Source organism: Martes martes (genome assembly GCF_963455335.1).
Source record: "Martes martes genome assembly, chromosome: 8".
NCBI classification, from domain to species: Eukaryota; Metazoa; Chordata; class Mammalia; order Carnivora; family Mustelidae; genus Martes; species Martes martes.
The window spans coordinates 118,365,952-118,380,314 of record NC_137895.1 but is presented as its reverse complement, the minus strand read 5'-3'; the positions used below and the strand labels follow the sequence as shown (position 1 = coordinate 118,380,314).

Below are 14,363 nucleotides of genomic sequence, written 5' to 3'. Positions count from 1 at the left end.
CTTGCTTTGGCTTTGTGATCCACAGAAAAGCTAAAAGTACGAGTTCTCTATTAAATGTTAAGGGCTTACCTTCTCTCGATGTGGACTTAGTAAACGATATTTTGGCTGCATTATTACATCTTTAGAGATTACATGAGTCATAACAGAATGGCACATTGTAAGGACATTTGGGTCTGTAAATATAAAGAACAGATCTCTCAGCACCCCTCCCAGTCCCCCGGTCAGTGATCGGTCAGCATTCCTTGTCACGGACCCCAAGAGACCTCTGCACAGCCACTAAGGTGGATCAGAGCCAGCACACAGGATGAAACCTGTATACCACCTTGGGCTTCTGCTATGCTATGCGTCTGGGGATGTGCGGGAGCTGTCATGATCTATATTTAAAGGCTGTATTTAATTTTAAAGTATTTAAAAGTAACTTAGAAAAGGTAGAGTAGAAGTATTTATATACAGGTCACTTATCACTTAAAATGTATCCACTGTTTCTAGGAAAAAAACAAGCTAACTGGAAAGATGAAATGGGATTGCTGAGTTTTTAGTATTTTTTAAAAAATATTTATTTCTCTGAGAGAGAGAAAGAGAGATCGATCCTTGCTGAGCCAGGAGCCTGACGTGGGGCTCAATCTCAGGACTCAGGGATCGTGACCTGAGCCGAAAGCAGACGCTTCACGGACTGAGCTGCCTAGGCACCCCGAGGTTTTAGTATTTTGTACAAACAAGCACTTGTGGTGGGTTTTCTCACTTCTCAGCTCAAGTGTCCTGGTGTCTGGGCAGTTCCTAGGGAGCTAAGTGATGTCTGGAGCTTCTGAGGACACAGTGGAACAAATCCAAATGGGGACCTGGCCTAACCATGAGGTTAATTCTGTTCCTAATAGAACACTATAGAAATCGTGATGCTCCAGAATGATGAATTCGAATGCCTGTTCTAATCACCTTTTTTAATCAAAAGATAACTTGGGAAGTCAGGGCGGGTACTTGGCCACTTGGCTGATAAAATGGTTGCCCTTCCCCTTCTGACCAGTATGATTTACTTTTATTTCATTTTTGTTGCTCACAGGAACAAAATAGGTTACAGCCGCTTTACAGCCCATTGATTAAAATAAGTTTCTGAGCTGTCTTCACCTGCATTCTCTGCCTATCAGACAGGATAGTTTTAAGACACATCCAGAACACATGCACCGGTGGGGTGGTTGTTAACATGCTAGACTTTGGCCCATGGATTGGGGTCCCCCTGGCTTTGATGGGGCAGCACTGAGCCCAGACCTGGCCCACGGATAGAAGGCACAACACGTTGTCTAATGTGTCTCCTGACTCGGTGCTTCTGTGTGTAGACAGATCACCAGGGAATCTGGGCAGCCTGCAGATTCGGACTTGGCAGGTCTGAGGGGGAGTCAGGATTGGGCAGTTCTGACAAGCTCCCAGGTGGTGCTGATGCACGTGGCCTTTGTCTCCTTATAGTTCAGCTGCTGGCTTTGTTTTGTTTTCACTGCAACAAGGCTACCAAGACTTCAGGCCTGAGACCGATGGAACCGAGAGATATCCGGGCCGTGCGAGACTTGACCAACACTTACCTGAAGCAGTTTCATCTCGCCCCGGTGATGGATGAAGAGGAAGTGGCTCACTGGTTCCTCCCGCAGGAGCACATTATTGACACGTTTGTAGTGGAGGTAAACATAAGGTGATAAGACGATACAGACAAGTGTGGAAACACCACATAGCTGAGTCTGTTTTCCAGAAGGACCAAAGAGTGCCCCCCCTCTCTCCTCTTTCTCCATGACACACTGCTTCCAAACCAGATTTCTGTTCTTCCTGGTAGACCCAGAATGTCTTCTTACAGTTTCCGTTCCTGGATAAGAGCACATTTTTGCTAGTGATTAATGGGAAATCAGGATATGTTTCTCAGGATATGTTTGAGTAATTGCTTTATTCAGTTTCTCAGGATATGTTTGAGTAATTGCTTTATTCAGTTTGAAAAAGTCGATTTGAATGGCCTTATCTGAGGTAGATACTTTCCAAAGTTTAATACCCTTGGGTTTCGCAAAACTGGTTTGAACTGAACTGTTTTCGATTGAGATGGCATAACTCAGCCACTTAACCCTTGTTCAAGGGAAGGAAGGAAAAGTAATAGTCTAGATTTTCTGATTCTTTTTTTAAAATTATTTTTAATTTATTTATTTGACAGAGATCACAAGTAGGCAGAGAGGCAGGCAGAGAAAGAGAGAGGAGGAAGCAGGCTCCCTGCTGAGCAGAGAGCCCGACGTGGGGCTCGATCCCAGGACCCTGGGATCATGACCTGAGCCGAAGGCAGAGGCTTTAACCCACTGAGCCACCCAGGCGCCCCTAGATTTTCTGATTCTTGATTGGATGAATTTAACCTAGTGCTTTTTAACCCTTTTCCTAGAAGAAAAAAAAAAAAGCTTGAACTTTGTTGTTCAAATGATGTTTCGCATAGAGGCTCTTTCAGTTGAAGTGGGATTGGGTTCAGAAGTTGAGATTTAAGCTGGTATGTACCTGGAGGAGAGAAAGAGTGTGGAGTCCACGTAGAGGTCCCAACAGCAGTCCATTCACCATTCAGGTGTGAGCACTGACCGGAAGTGTCTTTTCGACACTGTCGGGCATTGGTCCAGATGTAGGATGGCAGCCAAGATAGGGCAGAAATGGGAGAAACAGGGTGAATTCAAAGGACGGTTCTGGAGAACAGCTGAGCAGTCTTTGTTTTGAAGCTCCTATTTCTAGAACAATGCTAGAGTGCACACCTTTAAGCACAATCTTTTTTTTTTAAATTTAAATTCAATTAATTAACGTATAGTGTATTACTAGTTTCAGAGATAGAGGTCATTGATTCATCAGTTGCATATAATACCTAGTGCTCATTATATCACGTGCCCTCCTTAATGCCCATCACCCAGTTAGTTACCCCATCGCCCCACCCCACTGCCCTCCAGCAACCCTCAGTTTGTTTCCTGTGATTAAGAGTCTCTTATGGTTTGTTTCCCTCTTGGTTTCATCCTGTTGCATTTTTTCCTCTCTCCCCACTGTGGTCCTGTTTTGTTTCTTAAATTCCACATATGAGTAAGATCATATGATAATTGTCTTTTTCTGATTGATTCATTTCGCTTAGCGTAATACTCTCTAGTTCCATCCATGTTGTTGCAAATGGCAAGATTTTGTGTTTTCTTGAAGGCTGTGTAATATTCCATTGTGTGTGTATGTGTCACATCTTTTTTATCCATTTATCTACTGATGGACATCTGGGCTCTTACCATAATTTGGCTATTGTGGACATTGCTGCTATAAACACTGGGGTGCACGTGCCTCTTTGGATCACTACATCTGTATCTTTGGGGTGAATACCCAATAGTGCAATTCCCTGGGTCATAAGGTAGCTCTATTTTCAGCTTTTTGAGGAACCTCCATACTGTTTTCCAGAGTGGCTGCACCAGCTTGCATTCCCACCAGCAGTGTAGGAGGGTTCCCCTTTCTCTGCATCCTCACCAACATCTGTCATTTCCTGACTTGTGAATTTTAGCCATTCTGACTGGTGGAAGGTGCTATCTCATTATAGTTCTGATTTGTATTTCCTGGTACCGAGTGATGTGGAGCACTTTCTTGTGTCTGTTAGCCATTTGTATGTCTTTAGAGAAATGTCTGTTCGTGTCTTCTGCCCATTTCCTGACTGGATTATTTGTTCTTTGGGTGTTGAGTTTGAGAAGTTCTTTATAGAATTTGGATACTAGCCCTTTGTCTGATAAGACATTTACCCATATCCTCTCCCATTCTGTCAGGAGATTTGTCGACTGTTTCCTTTGTCGTGCAAAAGTTTAGGCATAAATCTTTATGCCCTTGTGGTTAGTTTCTCCAGGACAGCAGTTCCCAAAGTTTTTGATTTCAGGACTCTTTAAGTCTCTGAAGAATTATTGAGAACCCCAAAGAGCTTTTATTTTTGTGGATTATATTTACAGATACTTATTACATTGAAACCGAAACAAAAATTTGAGTAATTTTATAAATCAGATGGAGAAAGCCAGTTACTGTACGATCAGATGGAGAAAGCCAGTTACTGTACGATCAGTATTTTATAAATTTTATAAATTTTATAAATCAGATGGAGAAAGCCAGTTACTGTACGATCTCACGTGTATGTACAATCCAAAAAAATCCAAAACTCACAGATGCAGAAAACAGATTAGTGGTTGCCAGAGGTAAGGGGTTGAAAAGGGTCAAAAGGTACAAGTTTCCAGTTATAAAATAAATAAGTCATGGGCGTGTAATATACAGCATGGTGACTACAGTTAAGACTGTGTCACATATTTGAAAGTTGCTGAAAGAGCAGACCTTAAAAGTTCTTATCATGAGAAAATAAATTGTTAACTACATGTGGTGATTTTAACTAAATGGATTTTAACTAAACTTACTGTGGTGATCTTTTTGTGATATATACAAATATGAATCATTATCTTGTACAGTTGAAAGTAATATAATGTTATATGTCAGTTATATCGTAGTTTTAAAAGAGAATAAATAGTTGAAAATATATATATTATCTAATAACAATAAGAAACATATTACCTAAATAACGTATTTTTTATGAAGAATAACTGTTTTCCAAAGCAATGGAATTAAGAATGGTATGTTTTATATTTTTGCAAATCTCTTTAATGTCTGATTTACTAGAAGACAGCTGGACTTGCATATCTACTTCTGCATTCTATCTATTGTGATAAATTATTTTGGCTGAGGTATGTGGAAAAAAAAATCCTTCACATGAAGTATTAAAAATGTGGAAAAGAATGAATATTTTAGTAGCCTATTCAGATCGTTTTGAAAATTCTCTACCTGAAAGCATATTAATGAACTTTCCATACTCTGATTAAAATCCTTTGGTCTGTCTTCTCCTTTGATCATTCCTTTACCAGTGTATGAATTTGTAACATCGTATACTGATCATTTGGAAAATACCAGTTCACTGAGTTAAAAAGATCTTCCAAATTTTAACAGTTTGTTATATAATATCAACAAGTCTCATTCATTGATATCCCCACCATTGTCACCAGAAAAGCATATAATATAGTTTATGTTAGAGGATACAGGTTTTTCCAGACTTAAAGTTGCACCCTGAATGCCCAGATTTTATCACTGGCAACAAATCCCACCCATATTCTCCTTGACGTGAAAGGATCGCATCATTGATTTTTGAAGATGGGCCAAATCCCCAAGTCACGATGACCACAATTCGCTAGTCCTCCTTTAAAGTGGTGTTCCATGAAAAAAGTGGTAATTCAGCTCACAGCTCCGAGGCCTCTGGACTTCTCCCTTCTCTTTGAGACGATAAACTCCTGGAAAATGAGAGCTTTTCCTAGACAAATAAAAGGACTGACCTTTTAGTCGGCCACAGCTTTGTGTGTGCTCCCTCCTGGGTCACCACCAGGGCTGGGAAAAGGAGGAGTTGTTAAGGGTGGACAGTTAATATAGTTAATAGTTCTTACTCAAGGACAAGCTTAAGTGAAAACTTTTTTTTTTTTTTTTTAACTTGAGGGTGTGGTGGTGACGAGTAACACCCCCCCCCCCAGCATGGTTTGGGTGCCGTTCCATGTTCCGTGCTGAGGCCCGGATGGCGATGCTGCTGTCGCTCCTGCCTTCTTGGTGCCCGTGTCCACACAGTGAACAAGGCAGATGATTTCATGGCGCTGTTAGGAAAATCGTTTTGATTCCTCGGACTCCTGGAAGGGTCTCGGATACCCTCCAGGGGTTCACAGACCACGTTTTGAGAACTGCTGCCCTCGGGTACATACTCAGAGGTCCAGCTACATGGTCCTACAGCTCACGCATGTATCTCTTAGCAGCATAGGAGAGGTCCCATTTCCACAGATCCTCACTCACATTTGGTTATTACCAGACTTTAAATGTAGGCCAGTCTGATAGGTATCAACTGATACCTTGTTTTTCATTCATCTGTTCTTACTACTGGTAAGTTTGAACATCTCATAAATCTGTTAGCCATTTGCATGTGAGTCATATACTTTGCCTCTTTTTCTTAACTGTAATCTTCTTGGTTTCTAAAGGTTTTTCCATATGTGGAATACTAATACTTGTATTGGGCTCTACTTCTGAGTTCTCTCTTCCGTTCCATTGATCTCTGGTGTCCCCCACCAACACCACACTGTCTTTATTACTATAGTTCTATATAAGTCTTGATAGGTAGAGTGATTCCTCCCCCTTCATTGTTTTTGTCAAGATTGTTTTAATCTGTTTCTTTCACCTTTCCATATAAATTTTAGAATAAGCTTGTTTTTGTCTATGAAGTACCTTGCTGGGATTCTGATAAGAATGACATTAAATCTATAGCTTAATTTGGGGAGAATTCACGAGTCTTCTAGTCCATGAACACGATATGTCTCTATTTATTTAGATCTTTTGAATTTTATCAGCATTTAATAACTTTCAGCATCCAGATCTTACAGATGTTTTCTTAAGTGTATACCTTACGTACTTGATTTTCATTAGAGGAATTATAAATAGTATTATATCTTTAATTCGGGTTTCTGCACGCTCACCGTCAGTGCATAGAAGTGCAGGTGCTTTTTCTGTGTTGATCTTGTATCCTGCATTCTTGCTGAAATCACTCGTTAGGTCCAGGAGTTTATGTGTAGATTTCTTGGGATTTCTACATAGGCAGTCATGTCATCTGCAAATAGGGACAGTTTTATTTCTTTCCTTCCCATCAGCATGCCTTTTATTTCTTCTTCTTGCCTTATTGCAGAAGCTAGATCTTCCCATACTTCGTTGAATAAGAGTGGTAAAGGTTGACAGCCTTGTTACTGATATTAGTGGAAAAGCATTCCGTCTTCTACCATGAGGTATGATACTAGCTGGAAGATTTTTGTAGATGCTTCTTAACAATTTGACATAATTTCCCCTGTTCCTTTTTTTTTTTTAAAGGATTTTATTTATTTGGCAGAGAGAGGTCACAAGTACGCGGAGAGACAGGCAGAGAGAGAGGGGGGAAGCAGGCTCCCTGCCGAGCAGAGAGCCCGATGCGGGGCTCGATCCCAGGACCCTGAGATCATGACCTGAGCCGAAGGCAGAGGCTTAACCCACTGAGCCACCCAGGCACACCACCCCCCCTTTTTTAAAGATTTTTATTTATTTATTTGACAGAGAGATCACAAGTAGGCAGAGAGGTAGGCAGAGAGAGAGAGGCAGGGAAACAGGCTCCCCACTGAGCAGAGAGCCCGGAGCGGGGCTCAATTCCAGGACCCTGAGATCATGAGATCATGACCTGAGCTGAAGGCAGAGGCTCAACCCACTGAGCCACCCAGGCACCCCAATTTCCCCTATTCCTAACTTGGTGAGTTCTTATCATGAATGGGTGTTGGATTTTGTTCATTGCTTTTTCTGCTTCAGTTGATAATGATCATGTGATTTTTCTTCTTTGGTCTGTTGATACGGTATATTACATTGGTTCATTTTCAAATGTTTGACTACTCTTGGCATTCCTAGAAAAAAACCCACTTGGTTGTGGTGTATAATTTTTTTTTATGTACGTTGTTGGATTTGGACTGCTGATATTTTGTTGAGTGTTGGTTGAGTTCATCAGAGATACTGGTCTGCAGTTTCTTCTTCGTTTTTAATACTGCTTTTGTCTGGTTTTGGTATCAAGATAATACCAGCCTCAAAAGTGAGTTGGGAAGTGTTCCCTCCCCTTTTTTCTAGAAGTGATTCTATAGAATTGGTGATAATACTTCTTAAATGTTTGCTAGAATTCTCCACTTGACACAATCTGACCTTAGAGAATTCTTTTTGTTAAAGTTCCAGTTCTTTAATGGTATAGTACTGTTCAAACGATCTGTTTTATCTTGATTACATTTTAATAGGCTGTGGTTTTTGAGGAATTGCTCCATTTCTTCTAGATTGTCAAATTTATAAGAGTAAAGTTGCTTAATTATTCTCTTGTCCTTTTACTGGCCAAAGAATGTATAGTGATAATGCTTATTTCATTCCTGACATTGACAATTTGTATCTTTTCTCTTTTTATGTTTATCAGTCTTGCTAGTGTCGTATCAAATCAATTTTAATTGAATTTTCCCCCCAAAGAACAAAGCTTTGGTTTTATTGATTTTCTCTCTTTTCCGTGTTACTGATTTCTGATCTTATGTTTATTATTTCCTTCCTTCTGCTTGCTTTGGGCTTCTTTTGATCTTCCTTTTCTTGTCCCTTGAGGGAAGAATTTAGATCATTGAGACCCTTCCCTGTTACAGTTTAAGCATGTAGTTCTCTCAGTGTTCCTCCCACTACTGCTCTGGCTTCATCCTACACGTTTTGGTATGTCATATTTTCATTTTCATTTGGTTCTATGTATGTATGTATGTATTTTTAAAGATTTTATTTGAGAGAGAGAGAGTGTGTACACGAGCAGGGGGGAGAGGCAGAGGGAGAGGGAGAAGCAGACTCCCTGCTGAGCAGGAAGACCGATGTGGGGCTCGATCCCAGGACCCCAAGATCATGACCTGAGCTGAAGGCAGACGCTTAACTGACTAAGCCACCTAGCTGCCCCTCTGTTTTTATAAAATTTCTTTTGAAACTTCCTCTTTGAGCCTTGGATTATTTAGAATTCTGTTGTTCAACTTTGACTTCTCAGAGACTTCCTATTGATTTCTGGTTTCGTTCCATTATGATTGGAGAAGACACTCTGATTTCAGCTCTTTTAAGGTGTTGAGGGTTATTTTAGGCATGCATGTGAAATGTATATTCTGCTCTTTTTAGGTGGAGTGTTCCATGTATGTCATTTAGATCCTATTTTATTATTCAGATTTTTCTACCTCCTTGGTGATTTTCTTTCTAGCAGCTCTGTCAGTTGATGAGAGGGTGTGAAAGTCCCCAACTATTACCTGTTTCTCCTTCAACCTCTATCACGTTTTGTTGTTGTATTTTGAGGGTGCTGTTTGGCACTTAATACATTTAGGACCTTTATGTCTTCTCAGGGGATCCACCTTACCAGCATGTAGTATCCCTCTGTTTCTAATAATTTTCTTTGCCGTGGACTCTACTTTATTGGATACAAATATAGTCACTCCTGCTGTTTTAAAGATTTATTTTTTTGAGAGAAAGAGAGAGAGAGAACATGCACAGTGGGGAGGGGCAGAGGGAGAGGGAGAGAGAAACTTCAGCAGACTCAGCCCTGAGTGCAGGGCCCAACATGGGACTTGATCTCACAACCCTGAGATCACAACCTGAGCCAAAACCAAAAGTCGGAGATACTTAACCAGCAGGCACTTGGTCATTCCTGCTACTTTAAGATGAAAGTAGTGCATGGTATGTCTCTTACAGCCGTTTTACTTTAACTTATCTACATCATCGAACTGAAAGTTTCTTATAAACAGCATGTAGTTGAACCGTGTTTCTTTATCCACTCTTCCAGTCTTCCAGTATCCACTCTTCCCTTTGATTGTGTATTTAGGCCATTGATATTTGATCATTACTGATAGGCTAGAGCTTAAGTCTGCCATCTTGTTACCTGTTTTTTATTTGTTTCCTCTGGTTTTTATTCCTCTTGCTCCTCTCTCCTTGCCTTCCTGGAGGTTACTTGAATATTTATGCAGTTACGGTGCCTTTGAATGTGTTTGTGTAGTTTGTATGATGGTTGCTCCGAGTATTCCTACATATAGGATTGTGTGACTTACCACAGTTGACTGGTATCATCATTTTACCATGTCAAGTGATCTTACTTCCATCAGATCCCTTTATCTTCTTGACTTTTTAAATACTGTCTTGAGATGGTGTTACAACTTGTGTTTCAATCACCAATTAGATTTAGAAAAGTCATGAGGAGAAGCACAGTTTACAGCACATACCAAGATTTCTGCTCTGTTGTTCTTTCTCCCGATGCTCTGAGATTCCTTCTGTTATTACTGCATTTCTGTTTGGAGAATGTCCTTTGGCCAGTCTTAAAGGCATGTCTGCTAGCAACAAAGTCTTTTAGTTTTCCTTTGTCTGAGAATGTCCTTATTTCTCCTTCATTCCTGAAGGAGAATTTCACCAGATGCAGAATTCATGGCTGATCGTTCTTTGCTTTCAGCCCTTCAAACATGATCTCAGGGTCATGAGATTGAGCCCCCCCGTGGGGCTCCACACTCAGCGTGGAGTGTGCTTGAGATTCTCTCCCTCCTCCTCTCTTCCTCCCCTGACTCCTGTGCACTCGTGTGTTCTCTCTCTTAAATGAATAAATAAATAAATAAGTTTTTTTTTTAAATGTGCCACTGGGTCGCCTGGGTGCCTCAGTCAGTTTAAGTATCTGGCTCTTGATCTCACCTGGGGTTTGGATCCTGAGTTCAGGCCCCACACTGGGCTCCACACTGGGCATGCAGCCTACTTTAAAAAAAAAAAAAAAAAAAAAGGCGTTCTACATCCTTCTGGCCCCTGTGGTTTCAGATGAGAAATCCGCTGTCGTTTGAATTGGTATTCTCCTGTAGGTAATGCCTTTTCTCTGTGATTGCTTTTAAGGTTTTTGTCTGTAGTTTTCAGAAATTTAATTAGGATGCATCCTGGAGTGGATTTCTTTGGGTTTTTCCTGTCAAGGTTCACTCAGCTTCTTGATTCTGTTGTCTGTGTTTTGCCAAATCTGGGAAGCTTTCACCCATTATTTCGTCTGCTGTCCCACATTTCTCTTTCTCTTCTGGGACAACAGTGATAGAAATGCCCCATCTTTTGTTAACTGTCCCACAGGTCCCTGAGACGTAATTCATTTTTTTTTTCAGTCTATTTTCTCTCTTTTGTTCAAACTGGGTAAATTCTACTGAATTCTTCCAAGTGCAATGATTTCTGTCCTCTGTCATCTCTACTCCACCTCTGAGCCCATCCCGTGAGTTTTGTTTTTTCAGTTTCAATTTTTTGAGTTGAAAATCCTTACTGAAGCTGAAAGTTTAGGTCTGTAATTCATCGCGAATACTGAGCTGCTAATACAGAGCCGTAGAGAATCACTTCAGCAAAATGTCTTTAATTTCTTAGTGTCTGCAAAAGGGCTTCGTAAATCAGAAGCATTCAAAAACCAGATAATGCACCCGTATGGCATTTTCTTTGCTGCTGAAATACCAGCAAGACCATACATGTGGTGTAGGCTTTCCAGCTATGTAACTCGGGCATAGCATAGTTTGAGCTGTGTGCCAACTGCCTAGGCCACTGCAGCTCATTAAAGCAGCGCCAACAGTGCTAGCTCATTTCTTGTATTGAAAGGCATCCCAGTGATGATGAAACCAAGACCATCATTTGTGTCTCTTTTGATTTTTGGTAGCTTCAGATTCACAGGTGCGTATTCAGCTGCGGTACTGATGCCTTTCACAAGTTTCTCCAAACAGCTTCCAGACTGTCCACCTTCACTTTATGCTGACACAATTCTTGGCTTTTGCCAAGAAGATGTTAGTATGATACAGTATCTTTGAGTTGGCAAAGGCAGCCTGCTGATCCCTGGAGCTTTTATTTCTGCAAAAACAATGAATGCACTTTCATCCCTCTTCCCTAGGTCTAGGGAGACTCACGAGTCAAGCTTGGGGAAACTTTCCTTTCAGACCATTCTGCTTTTAGGAACGTTCTGCAAACAGCCAGCTAGCACTGGGCTGAGAAAGGTACAACTCCCTGCTCTTCTTGGGCTCTACCTGGCCCACCCTCAGGGTCCCCAAACAGAATGCTGAGAGAGACCTAGTGGGAGTTGTTGCTTTTTGTTCTAACAAAGTTAAGGTACGTGTCAAAAATCAGCAAGTGAGCTTAAATGCGTGGATGCATTGTGTTCGGGGAGGTATTTACCTGACGTCACCTTTGTCCTTCAGAACTCCAGTGGTAAACTAACTGACTTCCTGAGCTTCTACACACTCCCCTCCACAGTCACGCACCACCCTGCGCACAAGAGCCTCAAGGCCGCCTACTCCTTCTACAACATTCACACTGAGACGCCCCTGCTGGACCTCATGAGCGACGCACTCATTATAGCCAAATTGGTAAGCGGCTCCCTCCCTTTTTGTCTTGTGTGTTTCTTCAGATATGTGTCTCAGAGTATATAAAACCTCTTACGAGAGGGGCGCCTGGGTGGCTTGGTTGGTTGGGCATCTGTCTTCAGTTCAGGTCGTGATCTCAAGATCTTGGGATTGAGCCCTACATCGGGCTCCCTGTGCAGTGGGAAGTCTGCTTCTCCTTCCCCCTCTGTTCTCCCCCTTGTGTTCTCTCTCTCTCAAATAAACTTAAAAAAATAATAATAAAATAAATAAAACCTCTTACTAGAGTTCCTTTTGCACTGGTACAATTCATTTGAGATTTGTTACTGTTGACCATCTGACAAAGGAAGAGTTTTGATAAGAGTTTCTTTTAAAAGTTCAGAGGCTGTTTGCATCATTGATTCTGTTGCAGCTTAGCCAAAAAGATATTTTGTGCAAATTAGAAACTCTTAACCCTTATGGAAGAATGCATAAAACCCCATAATACAAGGAATATAGGGAAAATACATGGTACCTTGATAGAAGGGACATACATGTTAGTGTTGTGGTGCATGATCAGCAGCAGGAAACTTTTTTGAACTCAACTAAATTGTCTCTGAATTTTAAAATTAAAGGAATTTTATTTTTAAAATTAAGGAGTTTAAAAAAAATTAAGGAGTTTAGTATTAAAAAGAAAGGCATTTGAAATGAAAGGAATTAAATTCAAAATGTGCTATACTATATTTGCAATATTTTTCTATTTCTTTAGTGTGGTAGTTAGGGTAATTTTTAAATTCTTGCTACAAATAAACATTTTTTTTTCCCAAAAAGAAGTTGAAATTAGCTGACAGTTATTTCAGTGTAATTACTGGACATGAGAAAATACTATTCATGAGAAATTGGGAACTACATGTCCAAAGTGTCGTCTTTGATAAACTGAAAATATTTTTCTAATAGTACTCTTCATCTCTAAATCACCATTATCCTATGATTCTTTGATCCTATTGCTCTTTTTCAACTACTTCCCCACAAAAATGGCCAGTAATAAATTTTTTAAGGTAAAACCCCTGAGAAATAGAAATCTCTACCAAATTTGGATAGTGTTTTTACCTAACGTTTTCAAGAAATACAATTTTTACTACTAAAATTTTACTAAATTTATTTCCCAGCATCAGCCCCAGACAAGGACACATTTAAAGTCTTTAAAAGACCCAGTCAGAACTTCGAAAGGCCCCTAACAGCTCTGGAGATCGAGCCATCTGGGCAAATGTTCCTTCTAAAAATATCCTCAGACAGGTTTGAACTGAGTTCTTAACCTACACAGAGTGTAGATATTACACCTTGTTATAAATGTATATTCGAGGGGCCCCTGGGGGCTCAGTGGCTTAAGCCTCTCCTTTCGGCTCAGATCACAGTCTCAGGGGCCTAGGGTCGAGCCCCACGTCAGGCTCTTTGCTCAGCAGGGAGCCTGCTTCCCCCCTCCCTCTGCTCTTTCTCTCTGTCAAATAAATAAATAATATCTTTAAAAAAAATAAAATTAAATGTACATTCGAGCTGCTAGTAGAGAAATAAAATGTTACACTGACATACATAATAGAGAAAACACTCTAGTCCTTTGATATTTAAAATTTGAAATCCTTTTTACATTGGCAGAAAGGATTTGATGTATTCAATGCACTAGATTTGATGGAAAATAAGACCTTCTTGGAAAAACTCAAATTTGGCATAGGAGATGGCAATTTGCAGTATTACCTGTACAACTGGAGATGTCCAGGAACAGAGTCTGAAAAGGTAAGTGGAGGGGCTACACCCTCTATAAACTTAATAAATGTACTTAGAAAATCCCATACTTGCCGCCCTTAGGACTGTTAAGGTGTTTTTTAGTAGTGTTTAAAAAATACAGAGCTGTTGTACTATAGTTCATTTTTTCTCGCTTACCTGTTCTTACCGTTCTGTTTCTTCCCTCTAGGTTGGACTAGTATTACAATAGATGGATATTTCTATTTCTAGAACTCTGACATCATCATTTGTTAATATTCTATTTAATGATTCCTGGAACTGCCATTCCAAAGAAGAATAAAAGCACAACTTAAATGAAATCGATGTAGTCGGTAACAATCAGAAAAGATGAAAAAAACACCCATATGTGACCAATAGTACATACTTCTAGCTAGAATGTTAACATTCTTTTTTCTCACTGTTTACCCATTTGTAGGAGGGATGAAAGGGCACAGAGAGCACATTCCTCTAATTTTCAGACTTTGGGCTGTCTCTTGTTGAAGAGAAGGTATTTTTCCACTCTGTAGAAAAGGGACTGTTTTTCTATGAACTGAAGAGAAGTCACAGAATTGTGTAAGAAAATCTTTGCTATTGTGTGGAGATAAACTGCAGCATTTCTATTTA

General features: G+C 40.3%; 1 protein-coding gene across 4 annotated transcripts in view; it reads left to right on the top strand.

The window, feature by feature from the left end:
* Positions 1–14,363, top strand: part of NMT2 (N-myristoyltransferase 2) — a 66,470-nt gene extending 52,107 nt beyond the window's left edge. For 2 of the 4 annotated variants that reach the window (XM_080811308.1, XM_080811309.1), the window contains 4 exons: positions 1,497–1,667; positions 11,820–11,987; positions 13,614–13,751; positions 13,930–14,363. In XM_080811308.1, the coding sequence (XP_080667434.1) occupies positions 1,497–1,667; positions 11,820–11,987; positions 13,614–13,751; positions 13,930–13,950 (498 nt within the window). In that variant the 3' untranslated portion in view covers positions 13,951–14,363. Of the gene's footprint in view, positions 1–1,496; positions 1,668–11,515; positions 11,619–11,819; positions 11,988–13,613; positions 13,752–13,929 lie in introns of those variants that run through there. The other 2 variants (XR_013967268.1, XR_013967269.1) reach the window with 2 other exon arrangements.